General features: G+C 43.2%; 1 protein-coding gene across 3 annotated transcripts in view; it reads left to right on the plus strand.

The window, feature by feature from the left end:
* Aagab (alpha and gamma adaptin binding protein) overlaps positions 1–15157 on the plus strand; it is a 42601-nt gene extending 27444 nt beyond the window's left edge. The window contains exons 6-10 of one of the 3 annotated variants that reach the window (XM_027414788.2): positions 8502–8584; positions 10434–10533; positions 12696–12800; positions 13256–13322; positions 13892–15157. In XM_027414788.2, coding sequence (XP_027270589.1) covers positions 8502–8584; positions 10434–10533; positions 12696–12800; positions 13256–13322; positions 13892–13895 — 359 coding nt within the window. In that variant the 3' untranslated portion in view covers positions 13896–15157. Of the gene's footprint in view, positions 1–8501; positions 8585–10433; positions 10534–10856; positions 10934–12695; positions 12801–13255; positions 13323–13891 lie in introns of those variants that run through there. The other 2 variants (XM_027414787.2, XM_027414790.2) reach the window with 2 other exon arrangements.
* The last annotated feature ends 646 nt before the right edge of the window (positions 15158–15803 follow it).

The following is a 15803-nucleotide window of genomic DNA, read 5'->3' on the forward strand; positions in this document are numbered from 1 at the left end:
AGGTGCTCTGTTGTAAGATTTTAATGAGACTAACTGGAGGTAATGATTATATCTGAGGTTTGGGGTTTCTTTTGCTTATTGTTTTTAAATCCTTCTATATAATCTGTATAGCATGGTATTAGTCCTAACCCATTGTCTCTGAACTTAATCCAAAGAAAGTACAGCAAAGCTTCCAGCTAGCTAGTATAGCAAATGATGATGAATTACTTTTGAGTGGGAGACAGCATATTTTCGTTATATTACTTGGAATCAAGGTGGATTAGCATACTTTTCAGTTTGAGTTATGACTATTTATACACCATAGGTATTCAGTTAATGTTTAAAAACAAACTAATTTATACAGTTGCAGGCAAATCACTGTAGTCCTCCTTTGCTTAACAGGGGGTAGGTCCTGAGAAAGGAATTATCAGGTGATGTCATCATTGTATGAAGTCATCATTGTATGTAGGATGTGCTCACACAAACCCAGATGATATAGGTCAGCCACTTTAGGACGTGGCTTTCCAGTGTAGTCACAAGACCCAGTAGGAAGGCATAGGAGGCTGCTACTCGTAATTTTACAATAAACTTTCTTTTGTAAGTAGGAATAACAATAAAAACCAGAGTATAAGTGCATAAACCAGTATCATTTTCAAGGAGTATATGTTGAACATAAATGTGTGTGCTGTGTTTTCCCTGAGAGGTAGTACAGTGGGTCTGTTTACACCAGGGGTCACCATGACTTTGTTGTAACATATTAAGACATTAATCGGTAACAGGCTTCTTCAGCTCCATCTTAGTCACTGTTCTATTGCTGTGAAGAGATGCCGTGACCAAGGCAACTATTATGAAAGAAAGCATTTAATTAGGTGCTTGCTTACAGTTTCAGGGGTTTGACCTATTATCAGCATGGTAGGAAGCATGGCAACATGCATGTGTGGTGCTGGGGAAGTACATGAGAACTACATCCTGATACACAGGCAGAGATAAAGCCTAGCATGGGCTTTTGAAACCTCAAAGTCCATCACCAGTGACATACTTCCTTCTAGTCCTTGCAAATGGTGCCACTCCCTAGTGACTAAGCATTCAAGTATATGAGCCCATGGTGTGGGGAGCATTCTTAGTCAAACCACCACAAAGCTCCTTAGAGTCTTTTAGACCACTGCCATGAATTGCAAGCTATAGTTGATCCAAATGTTACGCAGTATACGACCATACTGGAAATATGTGCAGCTCTTCCTGATAGACATAACTTATGTACTGCCTTCAATGGGGTTTCTGCTATTGGTTCTGTCAGGGTCTTGCTTCCTCAATTAATTATAACATCTTAGTGAACTCATTGTGTTCCTAAAGGGATGAACTTTGATGCTTGGGAGAAAGAAATAAATTCCTACTCTCTTATGTATAAGGTACAGTTCTATGTAGCCTTTAACCAGAGGCAACATATCTGTTGCATTGAATTGCACTTGGGAGATAACAGTGCCTAAAGCACTCCTGGTGGCAGGGAGCTACGATAAAAATGGTTGCAAGCACTGAGCTCAAGGTGGGTCATGCCTTCTAAGCTCTGCCCAAGAGGAAATCCCCAGATACCATTGCATCTTGAATGTCAGACTTTCAGGAAAGCCATAGTTTCCACTCAGCATTAAATACCTAACCACAAATGGTCCAAGAAATGAAGTGGGCAAGACCCACACTCATCATTGAGGGCACCTCTGGGGCTAATCAAGCCTCATCATTTTGCTTACCCTTTCATTTGCTGTCACACCTTAAACTTCCTCAGCTTGAGCTTAGGCTGCCACTCAAGGAAAGGATGTAGATAAAAATCTCAGCTCCTTGCTGTGGTCCCCAAGCTCCCACCAGAACCTGCTCTATGGCTTGTAAACCAGCCAGTTGGGTCTGACATTTATAGCTTGGTAATGTCCCTTTATTATCACTGTCATGAAAGTAGAAACTGTAGGTCACTGCCTTATGACAAATATGACGGCTGTTTTAAGTCTCCACCCCCTCCTTTGAGTTTCCTAATAGACTCTCTTTCAATTTAAGTACATCGGAAAGCCACGATGCAAAAATACTTTGCTTGAGGCAGTGCCTTGAATTTGGGTGGTACCCATAAGAGTTGTGTTCTTGTTTGACTTTATTTAGACTAACTAGCACATCATGGAGGAGAGTAGTAGTATATGCAACACCTTTGCTAGGTGTCAATTTTATGTTACACAGTGTTCCTGTGGTCTAATACGTTGGACACTGGCAAGTTCTATGGAGGGTTTTTCCTGCACTGATGGCTTTTGGGTATTACATTAAGTAGCACCATGGTAGGTAAAGAGGGGGAGGGGAACCAGGGAAGGACTGTTAGACTAAACAAATGTCTGAGAGTTGTGACTCCACCCCCAGTGGGCAAAGAGCAGCTGGACTTAGAGAGGTGGGTAGAAGTAACTTTCCATACAGCAGTTTTCCATTTTCCCAATATAAATGAAATGAATTGACTATTTATTAAAATATCATCTAAATGATCATTTATTGCCCCCTCATGCCCTGAGCAAATGATTCCATGGCAGAAGTTCCAGATTCTAGGTCAGGTTGGCCTTTGTAATTGATGGATAGAACAAAAGAAAGAAAGAAAGAAAGAAAGAAAGAAAGAAAGAAAGAAAGAAAGAGAAAGAAAGAAATGAGTGCCCACATCACAAAGCCCCAGTTCTCACTTCTGCCTGAAAGTAGATAGCTTATGTCTTTAAAGATTGTTTATTATTATTATTATTACTATTACTGTTATTAGCAACAGCTATATAGCTCAGGGTAGCCTTGAACTTGATACTCTTGCCTCAGCCTCCCAAGTGCTGGGATTACAGACATGCATCACCACATCCAGTTCTATATACATTTTTAATAAGTGAAAAATTATGATTAAATAAAAAATTGAGTCTCACATCACAGAAAAATGAAGCATCAAATTAGTGAGAGGACCAATGGTCAGTGAAGAGGATTCTTGTCAGTCTGCCTATACCTGTGTAACCTTGGGAAACCGAATTCATGTCTCTGCCAGTGTCCAGTTCAGGGGCAACATACACTGAAATGGATTTCATTAAATCTCATGAAGCTGAACTGGAGTCCAACTTTTCAACTTTACATTGAGGAACTCAAGAACAATTGAGCACTCAGACTGTCTTCCCTGTGCATGTCATGGTCAAAAAAGAAAACAAGAAAACAATGAGTAAGATAATTGACCATTCCATGTGTGTAGAAAGCATAATGGGTGGAAGGATTGTGTTGTAAAAGGAGGAGAGGATTATGGGAAATTAGTGAGGAGAGGAAATGGTGAGCCCTTCAGATATGACCTTCAGAAGTCTCGACACACAAAGCCATGGTAGGAACTCCACAGGCCTCCTTGGAGGCAGTGTTCTTGACCACCTTGCTCTTCGACTGCAGTGTTTCCAAATCTGGCTACAAACCACCTAAGAAAGCCAGGTCTTCATAGTCTTCGCTGCTATTTCCCACATTTGGGTCTGAATGACTGGCTGCTCTTGATTGCCAGCTCCCTCCCCTTTGAGGATTTTTCAGGCCTGTGCTCCAGGCTTTAGAGATAAAACTCAGTAGGGCCTTCGCTGTGACTAGTGCAGAGCTCTCTCTCCTTCATGACTTTGAGAAGAGCAGTGCTCACTGCAGAGTTTAGTTAGGTCTTCAGACTGTGTGTAGGAGTGGGAGGAAGGACATTCACCATAGTGCTCACTAGTGTCTTTGCTGCTGTCATTTCCTTCTTGATATTTCCGTTCTCTACAGCAAGCATACTGTTCTTAGAAAGGAGATCACTCAATCTCACTTTCCCATGGGAGTGGCTCTTGACTTGTGAGCAGCTCCCCCACGTGGCAAGCAGAGCATAGGCACACTTTCCTGAATCTAGCACAAGTGGAACCACATGAAGTGCTGAGTCTAAGTGAGCCTAAGTAAGCATTGCTTTAATAGCGGATTCAAGACTTCAAGCAGTGGGTGAGTGAGAGAGAATAAATAAGGGTTTGGCTTTGTGGTGTTTTTCTGTTTGTTTTAATGCGCACAAGTGTTTTACCTATATGTATGTCTATGTACTATATGGGTACAGTACCCACAGAGGCCAGAAGATGGCATAAGATCCCCTGGGACTGGAGTTACAGATGGTTATTACCATTAGGTGCTGGGAATTAAATCCCAGTCCTCTGGAACAGCAGCCAGTGCTCTTAAGCTCCTTTTTCTGATACTGGTGACAGCATTTGTGACTTTCTTAAAGGTTATATAACCCAGGTGCGATGGCATGGCTTAAGATAATCACTAAAAAAAAAATGGATGCAACTTCTCTGTGAATTTAGAAGTCCTTGCTGTGATTAGCTTGAGTCTAGCCCTGGCTATCACTTACCATGAGTGGAGAAGACCAGGTTCACACTAAAAGGAAAGTATTTGTGGAGAGAGGAAAAGTATGTAAGAATTGTAGAAACACCTTAAAATGCAGAGAATGCTTGAACTTGCTGAGGTAACAACAAATAGTTGTTGCTTTCAAGAAATAAAAACTGAAAAGTGAACACAGAAAATGTAACAAGTTGCGTAGGTTTGGGGATGTGGCCAAGATTTTTAACATTTGAAGAATTGACACTAATAACGAGTTGTTGTTGTTGTTTGTTTGTTTGTTTTACTTTTCCCGGCACTGACATCTTCTGTCTGTAATTTGCTAGACCACTAGAATGGAGTCAGATGTTTTGGGGATGAATTTAATACAGAGTGGTCCCTCTTCACCCATACTATTGGTTACCTGCAGAAATTACCCCAGGAGTTTTAGAAATGAGTAACTCCTCTTTTCAGCTTGCATGCTTTTCTGAATGGCAAGGTGGCATATGTGCCGTCCTCCTCCACCTGCCCAAGGAGGTAGACTGTCCTTTTGAGCAGCCCATCCCACACACTGCCACCTGCCCAGCAGTCATTGAATGGCCATTCTGACTGTCAGTTGACTGTTTAAGTTCTTCAGTGCCTGTGTTCACATGATCTTCACTTTGTTAATAATGGCTTCAGATGCAGTGCCAGGGATACTGGGAGGAGCTGCAGGGAAGCCATCTAGAAATTCCTAGAGTATCTTCTCACAGTCAAAAGAGGAGTGAGTTCAGTACATGGTGATATTTGGAGAGAGAGTAACTATTCCTGCAGAATTCTTTTTAAAGTTGTAATTAATTTTTTATGTGTATGTATTTGGGACTTAGTGTATGTATACACACCATGTGCATGCAGTGCCCACAGAGGAGGATGCCAGATCCCCTAAAGCTGGAGTTACAAAGGGTTTTGAGCCACCATGTGATTGCTGGGAACCAAACTGCAGTCCTTTGCATGAGCAGCCAGTACTCTTAACTGTTGAGCTATCTCTCCATCTTGTTTGAGAACGTTTATTACAGTATTCTGCTTGAATTACTTGTTTTATTGTGGTTATTATCTTAACTGTGTCTAACTTATAAATTAAACCTTATATATATATGGGCTGAGTGTCCATAACTCAGGTACTTAGAACTAAGTTGTTCAACTTTCTGCATTTTGGAATACTCGAACATATGTGTACGGGACATATGTACTATTTGTTCAAGTCTTCTGTATACCTTATGCATATGACCTGAAGGTAATTTGTAACAGGGTTGATAAGGCACCCGTGTTTGGGCTATGTAGAAGTTTCCACTGAGGGATCATGTGGTGTTCAGAAAGTTTTGGCATTTGGAGCATTTCAGATTTCTGAATTAGGACTGCTTAAATTGTTTTGGGAAAAGTAGTATGGAAAGGGTTTGGTTCCAACCACAGTTGTAAGCATCAGGTGTATGTGGTTCCTTGCTGGTATGCAGGGCTGGGGGTGAGGGGTCCTGCTTATGCTTCCTGAGTAATTTCTTTTTCATAAAAACTTGCCCCTCCCACATCCCTGAAGTTCTAGAAGAATCAGTTAAACAAGTACCTTGATTTGTTCCTTCCTAGTCTAGTGTTTTTTGTGCTGCCAATAAAACCATAAATGCTAGAATTAGTCTCAACAGCTTAAGGGAAAGGCCCTTCTCAATAGGAGTTGCATTCCCATGCTGGAAACTGGGGGAGCCTGGGATGGTTACCAGCAAGTGGTAAGAGAAGATTTATGTAACTCTTTTCCATGAGCGTGGAGTGCAGTGGGTGCACGTGGGTGGAAGTGTGAAGAACACCAAAGCAAAAGAGCCAGGGTATAGAATACCATCCAAGCCTTTTGAACAACACTCCATGCAGGCAGTCTGCTCTGAATAAACAAAAGTGGATTCCTTTCTCAGTTGTATAAATGTATGTGTCTCTGACTTCCTTAAAATATAAGCACGGGACATAATGAGCCCTCTGATGAGCTGACTGAATCCTCCATTGTTTATCAGAAAGCACTGAGCACAACTCCTTTCAGCTCATTCTAAACTCATGGTTCATCATGCACTTTTTAAGGTTTTGAAATATAAGAATTTTAAATATATATTATATATGTGTGTGTGATATATACATATATATATATATATATTAAACAAAAATAAAAGTACTTAAGCACAGTGAATTCCAAGGAGCATGAGAAGAGGATGCAGACAACCCCTTTTCTCTCATCACAGGTTTCTAGTGACTGCAGACTAAGGCCCTGGGGGGTTGCTTTGTCTGAGGTCACAAGGTGGAAGCTAGTTTTGATCATAAGCTCTGCCTCTTCCCACTGCTCTTTATTTTCTCACAATTTTATATGGTAGCATTAGAGCATTAAACATTATTTTGCTGGTTTTAAAATCATGGCTAAATACACATAGCATAAAACAATCTTTTTTTTTTTTAAATGGATGGACATAGAAAAGAAAAAAAGTGCCCAAAGTTTTATAGTGTGTTATTGGTTGCATCCCCCTCTGTCCAGCTGCTCACAGGGAGCCACTGTAAGAGAGGCACTGGGAGGTTGGGCGATGGTGGCGCATGCCTTTAGTCCCAGCACTCGGGAGGCAGAGACAGGTGGATCTCTTTGAGTTCAAGGCCAGCCTGGTCTACAAAGCTACACAGAGAAACCTTGTCTTGAAAAACCAAAAGGGTGTGTGGGTGGGGGAGGGGGGATCTAAGATGCACTGAGCTTATTTACGTCCTACCATGAGTGGCAGCCTGCCAAGTTTAGGGAATGCCAAGCTGTAGAGTTGGGATTTGAGAGACTTCTGAATTAGAAGTGAAAATTACTCAAAGTCCAAGTTATTTCCAGTAATAGAAGGAGGGGGCGCTTGTGTTTGCTGTGGAAAATTTGCCTTGTGTTCCAGACAGCCAGCGTGTAAGGGCTCATGTATCACTATGACAAGTGAGTCATGCATATATATCCAGAGCTCAAAGTGAGACCTACCTGCCATTGGGGTGAACCTGTCCCCTGTCCCTGAAACCCTTAGAGGAAGGCACACTGCCCCAAGCCTGCAAGCTGCAGAAACCTTAGTGCCCTGTCTGCTCCTGATTCTGCTTGCTGGAACACTTGCTAGAAGTTGAGCTGAGTGGGCCTCTACCCCAGGTTGGTGACTTAGCCTCAGAGCCTTTGAATCCTGGGAAGTTTTAGTGTGTGTTCTGGGTGATTCTTGGATCAGTTCCAGATACTTTGTCTGCCCCAGACCTGTCTTCATTGTAACACAAACACCTTGGGAACCTTGAGTACAGGTGGCTTCTCGGTAGCAAGATGACAAGTGTATTAACCACCATGCTCCTTTTTGCCTAGTAGTAATGCTTTCACGATGACTTATAAAACGTTCGTGACTTTAACCAATAGCAACTGTTAAAACATTGGTGTTGTAACTCGCAAATGAAGCCATGGAATGGTATTTGTGTGTAATAGCCTACTAGTTTTTCAGCTTGACCAATATTCTGTTATTTAAAACAGAATTGAGAGAGTATGTGTGTCAGTCAACTTTGTGTCATTCTTATAAAATGCCTGAGATAATCAGTTTATGTGGCTCAGCCTGCCTTAGCTCAGGGTTTAGATTCATAGTTGATCACCCTTGTCACTTTGGATGTGTCATACCACAGTACATCAGGGTATGTTTGTGTGATAGAGATGACTTTTCACCTCTTGGTGAACAGGAAGCCAAAAAAGAGGCCCATATCCCAGTGTCCCCTTCAAGAACATGACCCCAATGACCTTATTTCTTCCAAGTATGTTCTACCACTTCCCAGTAGCACCTTGAGCACACAGGCCTTCATGGGATATTTCAGATCCAAACACATACTCACACACACACTCTCCACCCCCCATCCCCCTCTCGGTTTTCAAGACAGAGTTTCTCTGTGTAGCCTTGGGTGTCCTGGAACTCGCTTTGTAGTCTAGGCTGGCCTCAAACTCACAGAGAGCGCCTGCCTTTGCCTCCAGAGTGCTGGGATTAAAGGTGTGCACCACCACTGCCCAGCTAGATCCAAACTCTTTTACTAGCAGGGTTAGAGGTGGAATTTTGAGGACTGAGCCTTTGCTTGTCATTGTAGTCACTTCACAATATAAAACATAAGCCACGATGCTCATGATGTCTTCTCTTCAGACAGGAGCCAGGGCTTCAGCCTTCTCAACTCACTGGCTGGAGCAAACCACAGCATTGGATCAGCAGAGAGCTGTCACTCAGAGGTAAAGAATTTTCCGGATCTTTTCTCCTCTTTGAGTTTACTATCCTTGTGGATCTTTACACATCTTCATTTCTTTAGTTTCTATTTAAGAGGCAGCAGAAGAGAACTCAGCAGCTGAAAGGAGGCTCTAAAGCGCCCCATTGTGCCTGACCCTTGTTGAAGGAATGCTGGTCCAGCCCCCTCTGTAGGTGCTCATTCAGGGATATCGGGTAGAGTTTTTGCTAGAGCTTTTTTTTTTTAAGTATACAAGGATTTCCTTGCAGCATAATCTTTTTTTATTATTATTATTTTAACCTGATCATTATAGTTTTTGTTTGTTTTGTTTTAGTTTTTATTTTTTATATATTTGAATTACAAACAAGATTGAATTACATGACAATCCCAGTTCCCTTCTCCCTCCCTTCCTCCCCTACCACCTCCCCAACTAAAATCCCACCTATCATATGTCCTTTCTTCTAATCTACACCTGACTCAACCTTTCTGCTTCCTCATGACCTCTGCATCCTTCCTTTTCTTCCCTTCTCACTCTCATAGCTTCCTCCCCCCTCTTCCCATGTTCTCAATTTGCTCAGGGGATGGTGACCCTTTCCCCTTCTCCAGGGGACAAAGTTTGTCTCTTTTAGCATCTTCCTTGTTTACTAGTTTCTCTGGCAGTGTGGATTGTAGGCTGGTAATCCCTTACTCTATGTCTAAAATCCACATATGAGTGAGTACATATCATGTTTGTCTTTTTGTGATTGGGTTACCTTGCTCAGAATGGTTTCTTCAAGTTCCATCCATTTTCCTGCAAATTTCAAGATTCCATTGTTTTTTTTCTGCTGAGTAGTACTCCATTGTGTAAATGTACCACATTTTCTCCATCCATTCTTCGGTTGAGGGGCATCTAGGCTGCTTCCAGTTTCTGGCTATTACAGATAGTGCTGCTATGAACATCGTTGAACAGATGTCTTTGTTGTATGAATGTGCTTCTTTTGGGTATATGCCTAGGAGTGGAATTGCTGGATCTTGTGGTAGACTGATTGCCATTTTCTTGAGGAGTCGCCATACTGATTTCCAAAGTGGCTGTACAAGTTGGCACTCCCACCAGCAGTGGAGGAGTGTTCCTCTTTCTCCACATCCTCTCCAGCATAAACTGTCATCTGTGTTTTTGATTTTAGCCATTCTGACAGGAGTAAGATGGTATCTCGGAGTTGTTTTGATTTGCATTTCCCCGATGGCTAAGGATGTTGAACACTTTCTTATGTGTCTTTCAGCCATTTTAGATTCCTCTAATGAGAATTGTCTATTTAGTTTTGTACCCCATTTTTAAATTGGATTGTTTGGTGTTTTGGAGACTAGCTTCTTGAGTTCTTTGTATATTTTGGAGATCAGCCCTCTGTCAGATGTGGGGTTGGGGAATATCTTTTACCAGTCTCCTTGCAGCATAATCTTGCTTTCAGATCTTTACATAGAAAAAGAAGTGAATCTTTTTCAGTACTTGTTGAACCAAGGTCCTGAGTCAAGCCTGAGTGAACTGACAGTCTGCTTCACCCTCTGTCCTCAGTAGCTCCATTCTGTATTCACTTGGTCAGCCAGCCCATAACATGTCTCTTAAATGATGCAAACCAAACATGTTTTAGTGACCAGTAGCAAGATTCTAACATTCATAGTTTTCCCTTGAGGGAAATAACAGCTGGGACGGTGGCTTTGCAGCCTTTTGTGTTGGAATGTGACCTCAGTCCTATTTGTTTCCTCCTTCATGTTCTGTTATTGCTTCTCCACAGCTCCTGGGGATGGGAAGAATGAACTCTTTTGGATTTTTCACTGAAATAGCTTACTGTTACATTGTTGCTTCTATGTATTTCCCCCAGGAGCAGGCCCCATTGCCAGCAGCTGAGAGGATAGAGTCCCTTCCCGGCCATCGTGGTGGTGCATGTGGCTCAGCAAGTGCACAGGTTGACAGCATTGTGGGTAAGTTCCTCCATGAGCTCCCCAGAGATAACAGCAGAACTCAGAAGACACTGGGACAGCAAACATTGAGGGAAGAATTGGCTTCAAACATGGAGAAGGAAATGAACCTCATACCCACTGGATATGAGCCCCCTTTGACTTTTCACTCAGCTAACTCATCTAGCTTTCCTTCCCACTCTGCCATTCAAAAGGCTGTCTGTGAAGGCCACCTGTGACCTCTGTGCCACTAATGCCAGGATTCCCCATCCTCATCTGGATTGAGCAAGGGCCTTCAGGATTGTGGATAGCACTTCGCTGACATGCTATCTTCTCTTTGCTCACAGCGTCTCCTGGTTTCCCTCCCAGCATGTCTTTGCAAGATTGTTCTCCTTTCCTCATACTTTGAATACTGCTGTCTTCAGTGCTCTGTCTAAATTATTTTCTTTTAGCATATTTTTAAAACAAAAAGTGACTCTGTCCTTGTCTCTAGCTCAGTTGCCATCTCTTGCCCACAGATAAATCAGAAATGTCATCTTTGGCCTTGTACACCAATAGCTGACCTGGTGTGCACTGAACCAAGACACACTCATGACCCCAGATGCACTTAAACAAATTGTACGGCAGTGTGGTAAATGAAAAGGATTATAAATCACCATCCTTGTCTTCAAAGAGTTTATGGACAGGTATATAGAGCCTTGTAGTGGTCAAGGCTGTGGGCATTCAATACCATATGATTGGGTTCAACTCATGGCTGTGCCTCTAGTGGTGATACAGCCTTGAGTAGATGATTCACCTCAAAGGTCTGAGTTTCTGCCTTGGTCAAACAGGAGTGAGCAATCTGCCCCCAGGAATGTTGTAAAGTGGAAATACAGTACTCACTCCATTTTGATGAAGGTGTGGCTCAGTGGCGTAGTTCAGTGGTAGAGTGCTTACCAAGCATGTGTAAGGCTCTGGGTTTGATTCCTGGTGCTCCAAAAATGGTGGTGGAGAGACAGAGGGAAGGGAGAACAGGTGGACAGAGCAGTGCGTGTAAGGGAGGGGGGATGGGTGGACAGAGAGATGGATGTAAGGGAAGCGGAAAAAGATGGACAAAAAATGTGTAAAGCAAGCTTCTCTCAGTACTCCATGTGCTCACTGCAGCAGGGGTAGAAAATGTTAGAAAGCCAGGTGGCGGGGGGGGGGGGGGGGCACACCAATGCTGCCACAGCTCTGCCAGCAGTGGAAAGAATCTGAGGATGGAGCCCTGGGCACTGGATGGTCAGGGAAGCCACTACGACAGGGCTGGAGAGATGACTGGACAGTTAAGAGAGTATACTGCTGTTACAGAGGACCCAGGTTTGATTCCCAGCACCCACATGTGGAGGAGGCTGACAACCACTTAAGGCCCGCCTCAGGAGACCCGAGGCCCTCTTCTGGTCTCTGCCAGCACCTGCACTCACTCACACACCCACTCACAGACACATATGTATATATGCATAATTATAAGAAATCTTTATTTTTTAAGTCATGCACTGAGGTAGAGATATGGCAAAGGATTTGTATTAAGAATGTATTAAAAAAATATGATTCGCCAGGCGGTGGTGGCGCACGCCTTTAATCCCAGCACTCGAGAGGCAGAGGCAGGCAGATCTCTGTGAGTTCGAGGCCAGCCTGGTCTCCAGAGCGAGTGCCAGGATAGACTCTAAAGCTACACAGAGAAACCCTGTCTCGGAAAAAAACAAAAACAAAACAAAACAAAAAAGCAACAACAACAAAAAGAAAATATGATTCAAAGCAGTTCCACCTCTGGCATTTAGGTGAGTTCATTTTTAAACATGGATTGTTTTGTTTTTCATCTACAAGTTGTAGAAAATTATAATTGTCCTACTAGGCTTAGGTGTGGCCATTGTAATGGTGGATGTGGACATGATCGTACTGGTCCCTGTTGAGAGTGTAGGAAGGGGAAGTTGCCTTTCAGAGCAAGTTGCTTGAACAAGTCACATCTCTAAATGAAAGCAGTGTCCGCTACCTCATCGCAGTGCTGTGAGGATGAAAAGTGGGCCTGCAGCAGCTCAGCAGGGCCCTCTGCACAACCTGTAAAGCTGGCGCCTGTCAGCACTCAGCTGTTGCCCACACCCACAAGAGTTAGTGCTGCCTGTACCCAGCACGTGGATAAAGGAACATGTGGCCAACTCTGATTTCAGATCCCATGTTAGACCTGGATATTCAAGAATTAGCAAATCTTACCACTGGAGGAGGAGATCTGGAGAACTTCGAGAGGCTCTTTTCAAAGTTAAAGGAAATGAAAGGTAATTATCTCAGCACGTTTCAATCCTCTCATGTCGATGCTTTTCTAGTTTATATGGTAGCAGTGGTAGCAGCTCACTTTGTAATGGCTAGATTGGATTCTGAGCTCTGGGCTTGAGAAATTTAGCTGCTTAGGAGATTGGACCATTTTATTGGTAAAAATTCCCTGGGGAAAAATTTCCTGTCTTGATTCTCTTCCCCCTCACTTTCCCTTCTTCGTAAGTGTGTGTCTTTTCTCAGTGAGTCTCATTATCACAGCATCTGTCAAATTCCCACCAATTCACTCACATCCCATCTGGAAAATTTGGGAGACTCAAGCTTCCTAATGGCTGTAATGACTATACCATGAGCATCTGTCTTAGAAACCCATCTACTATCTTCAAGTGTTAGCACACCCATGCACTCCAGATTCTGCTGTGCTATTAGACAAATTTCTTAAGATATATTTTCCTCCTAGATAAGGCTGCTACGCTTCCTCATGAGCAAAGAAAGTTACATGCAGAAAAGGTGAGAAGACCCAGCAGGTATTTATCATCTACAAAAGGTCTTACCTGTGACATGTGCAGTGCCACAGGGCCTTAAGTGTTGCACTAGATATTATAGCCAGCTGGATGTTTACTTGTACAATAGTAACACAGTTGCTAAAGTCAAACTGACTGTTACATGACATGGAACCTTCACTAGGACTCAGGATGCTTGCCTTCCTGTTAGACAGGAAAACTCTTAGCTGTTTTGTTATTACCAAAACAACACATGTTTTTGGCAAGAAACTGACATGATTGGTGACATCTCATTATATGAACTGTGTCATCATTTATTTACCCAGCTCCATTCCAAACATTGAGGCCAACTGCATGCTCATGTTTTTGCTTCTGTCAATAACGAAGCTTCACATTCGTGTGCAGCCCCAATCACAAGCTTAGCACATGTCTAGTGCAGAAGTCTGGGTCAAAGGCTGCCCAGGGATTTTTAATGTGTGTTGCTGGAAGGCAAAATCGTAGAATTAGAGACCTCAGTCAGTTCAGGTGTGGCATATGAAATGGGCTGAAGGTTAGCTGTCAGCCTGAAACTTGTCACATGCTTTACTCCACAGGTAGCCAAAGCCTTCTGGATGGCAATAGGAGGAGACAGAGATGAGATCGAAGGCCTTTCTTCGGATGAAGAGCACTAAATTCTTCCTGCTAGGTTAGACTGATACTGATGCCAGCACTGTGCACTCAAAGTGCTTCCCATCTCAACCAGGTTCTGCTCCGCCAAGATTGCCATTATTGTGCTGGCCACCTGGACTTTTAGAAAAGAACTAGGGAGAAATCTTTGTTCCTGGGGCATAAGTGAATGAGGATGAAATGACAGTATTAAGACATCTTGCGTTTACATTCTTTGTGCGAGGGTAGAATGAGTCTTAAGAGGTCTGTAGTACAGGAGAGCCAGGTGTCATAGAGCGCACTGTGATCCCAGCACAGGGGTGGGGTGGGAGGGTGGGGGAATGCTGAGGCCAACCTGGGCTCCACAGGAGACCTGCTTCTGTGCTCGATCACCAGCATTCCCACTGGCTGAAGGTCTGAAGGCCAAGGGTTTGTGCTGTTTCCTGTGTACTTCCTCTGGTCCCCTCTAAAAGCAAGGCTCTAAGCTAAAATGGATGTTGTTGAGACAAAAAGGAGACATCTGTAGATCTAGTGTGTGCCCAGTGGGTACGGGGGACAGGTGGCTCATGGGTTTGTCTCCTTATAGTTCCTTATGGACATTGTCAGTTAAGTGTCTGAGTTCCTGCCACAAAGAAGTAAAAGTCAGGCAAAGGTTTCCTCCTCTGGGGAGGGTAAACCACCCCTCTCCCTGCTGCAGGGCAAGGGCCCTTAGTGCAGCCCTGTACAGGCCAAAGGAGCAGCGGGTGTTGGTTCTGAGCATGCTGGTGACAGTGCTCTTCTGACCTAGCACTTTCCCCATCCATTTGAGATTTCATAGCTGATTGGAAGCCAGAGATCACTGTCAGAGCACCACGGGGAGGAGATACTATCTCAGTGATGGTAGCATTCCAGCAAACAGTGGGTGCTGTTTGCTCTGAGTCCTGGTGTCGCCATATCCCTGCTGCCCCCATTGATCTTGTAATCTTTGAGCTTGAGTTTACCCCTTCAGTAGGACTGATACTTTGAAGTGAGTACATTAGCCATTGGTTAAGAAGGAAAATTAGGGAAGTTGGCTCTGGGTTGCCAGGAAGGCAGAACATGTTTTTCTTAAAACATGGAAGATTTTAGAAAATATATTAGGCCACATGACTAAGTAAAAAATAGACTAGAAAAGGCTGTATTTGATTTTGCTAACTAACAAAGTCAGGTAATTAAAAGATGATTTATTTATAAAATCTGATGTGTATTGTATGCTTGGGGAGGGGCATGAGTTGTGGGGGCGCCTGGTGTCCTTTGTAGTAGACCTACAGAGAGTCTAAAGAGTTTGTCAACTGTATGTGATGTCTGTTCCTGAGACCTCAGCTGATTATCAGGGACATTGGCTCTTCATGGGGACACTGAGGGGCAGAGTATCTACTGATGGCTCACTTTCTGAGCTGATGCTGTGGTAACTGGTGCCGTACACTTATGTTAGACCTCCAGAGTAGACAGAAGGTAAGAGACTGGCTTTCTGTCTTAAATACCTTCTGCATTTCTATAGCAGTGTCGGGTACATAGTAGGCCCATAATTTTTGTTGATAGGTACAGTCTGCCTGGTGGAAAAGATCAGAGAGTCTAATGATCCATGAGTTCTGGAAACTAAAGAGAGAGAGACAAGAGTCAAATTTTTCTTCCCTGAGACAATCATGTTATGTAATAATTTCAAAGTGATGAAGGCATGGCTATTTTTGTAATTTTAAAATATGGCAGAGTATGAGGTTGACAGAACCAACTGGCTTGTTCTCTATTTATAGAACTTGGCCACATCTGATCCAGAGAGACTGCAGATTGGGGCAAGTGGGGCTCATTTAGATGGCTGAGTAATGTAGGGTGTGGTTCAAG

Source organism: Cricetulus griseus, chromosome 4 (genome assembly GCF_003668045.3).
Source record: "Cricetulus griseus strain 17A/GY chromosome 4, alternate assembly CriGri-PICRH-1.0, whole genome shotgun sequence".
In the NCBI taxonomy this organism is placed as follows: Eukaryota; Metazoa; Chordata; class Mammalia; order Rodentia; family Cricetidae; genus Cricetulus; species Cricetulus griseus.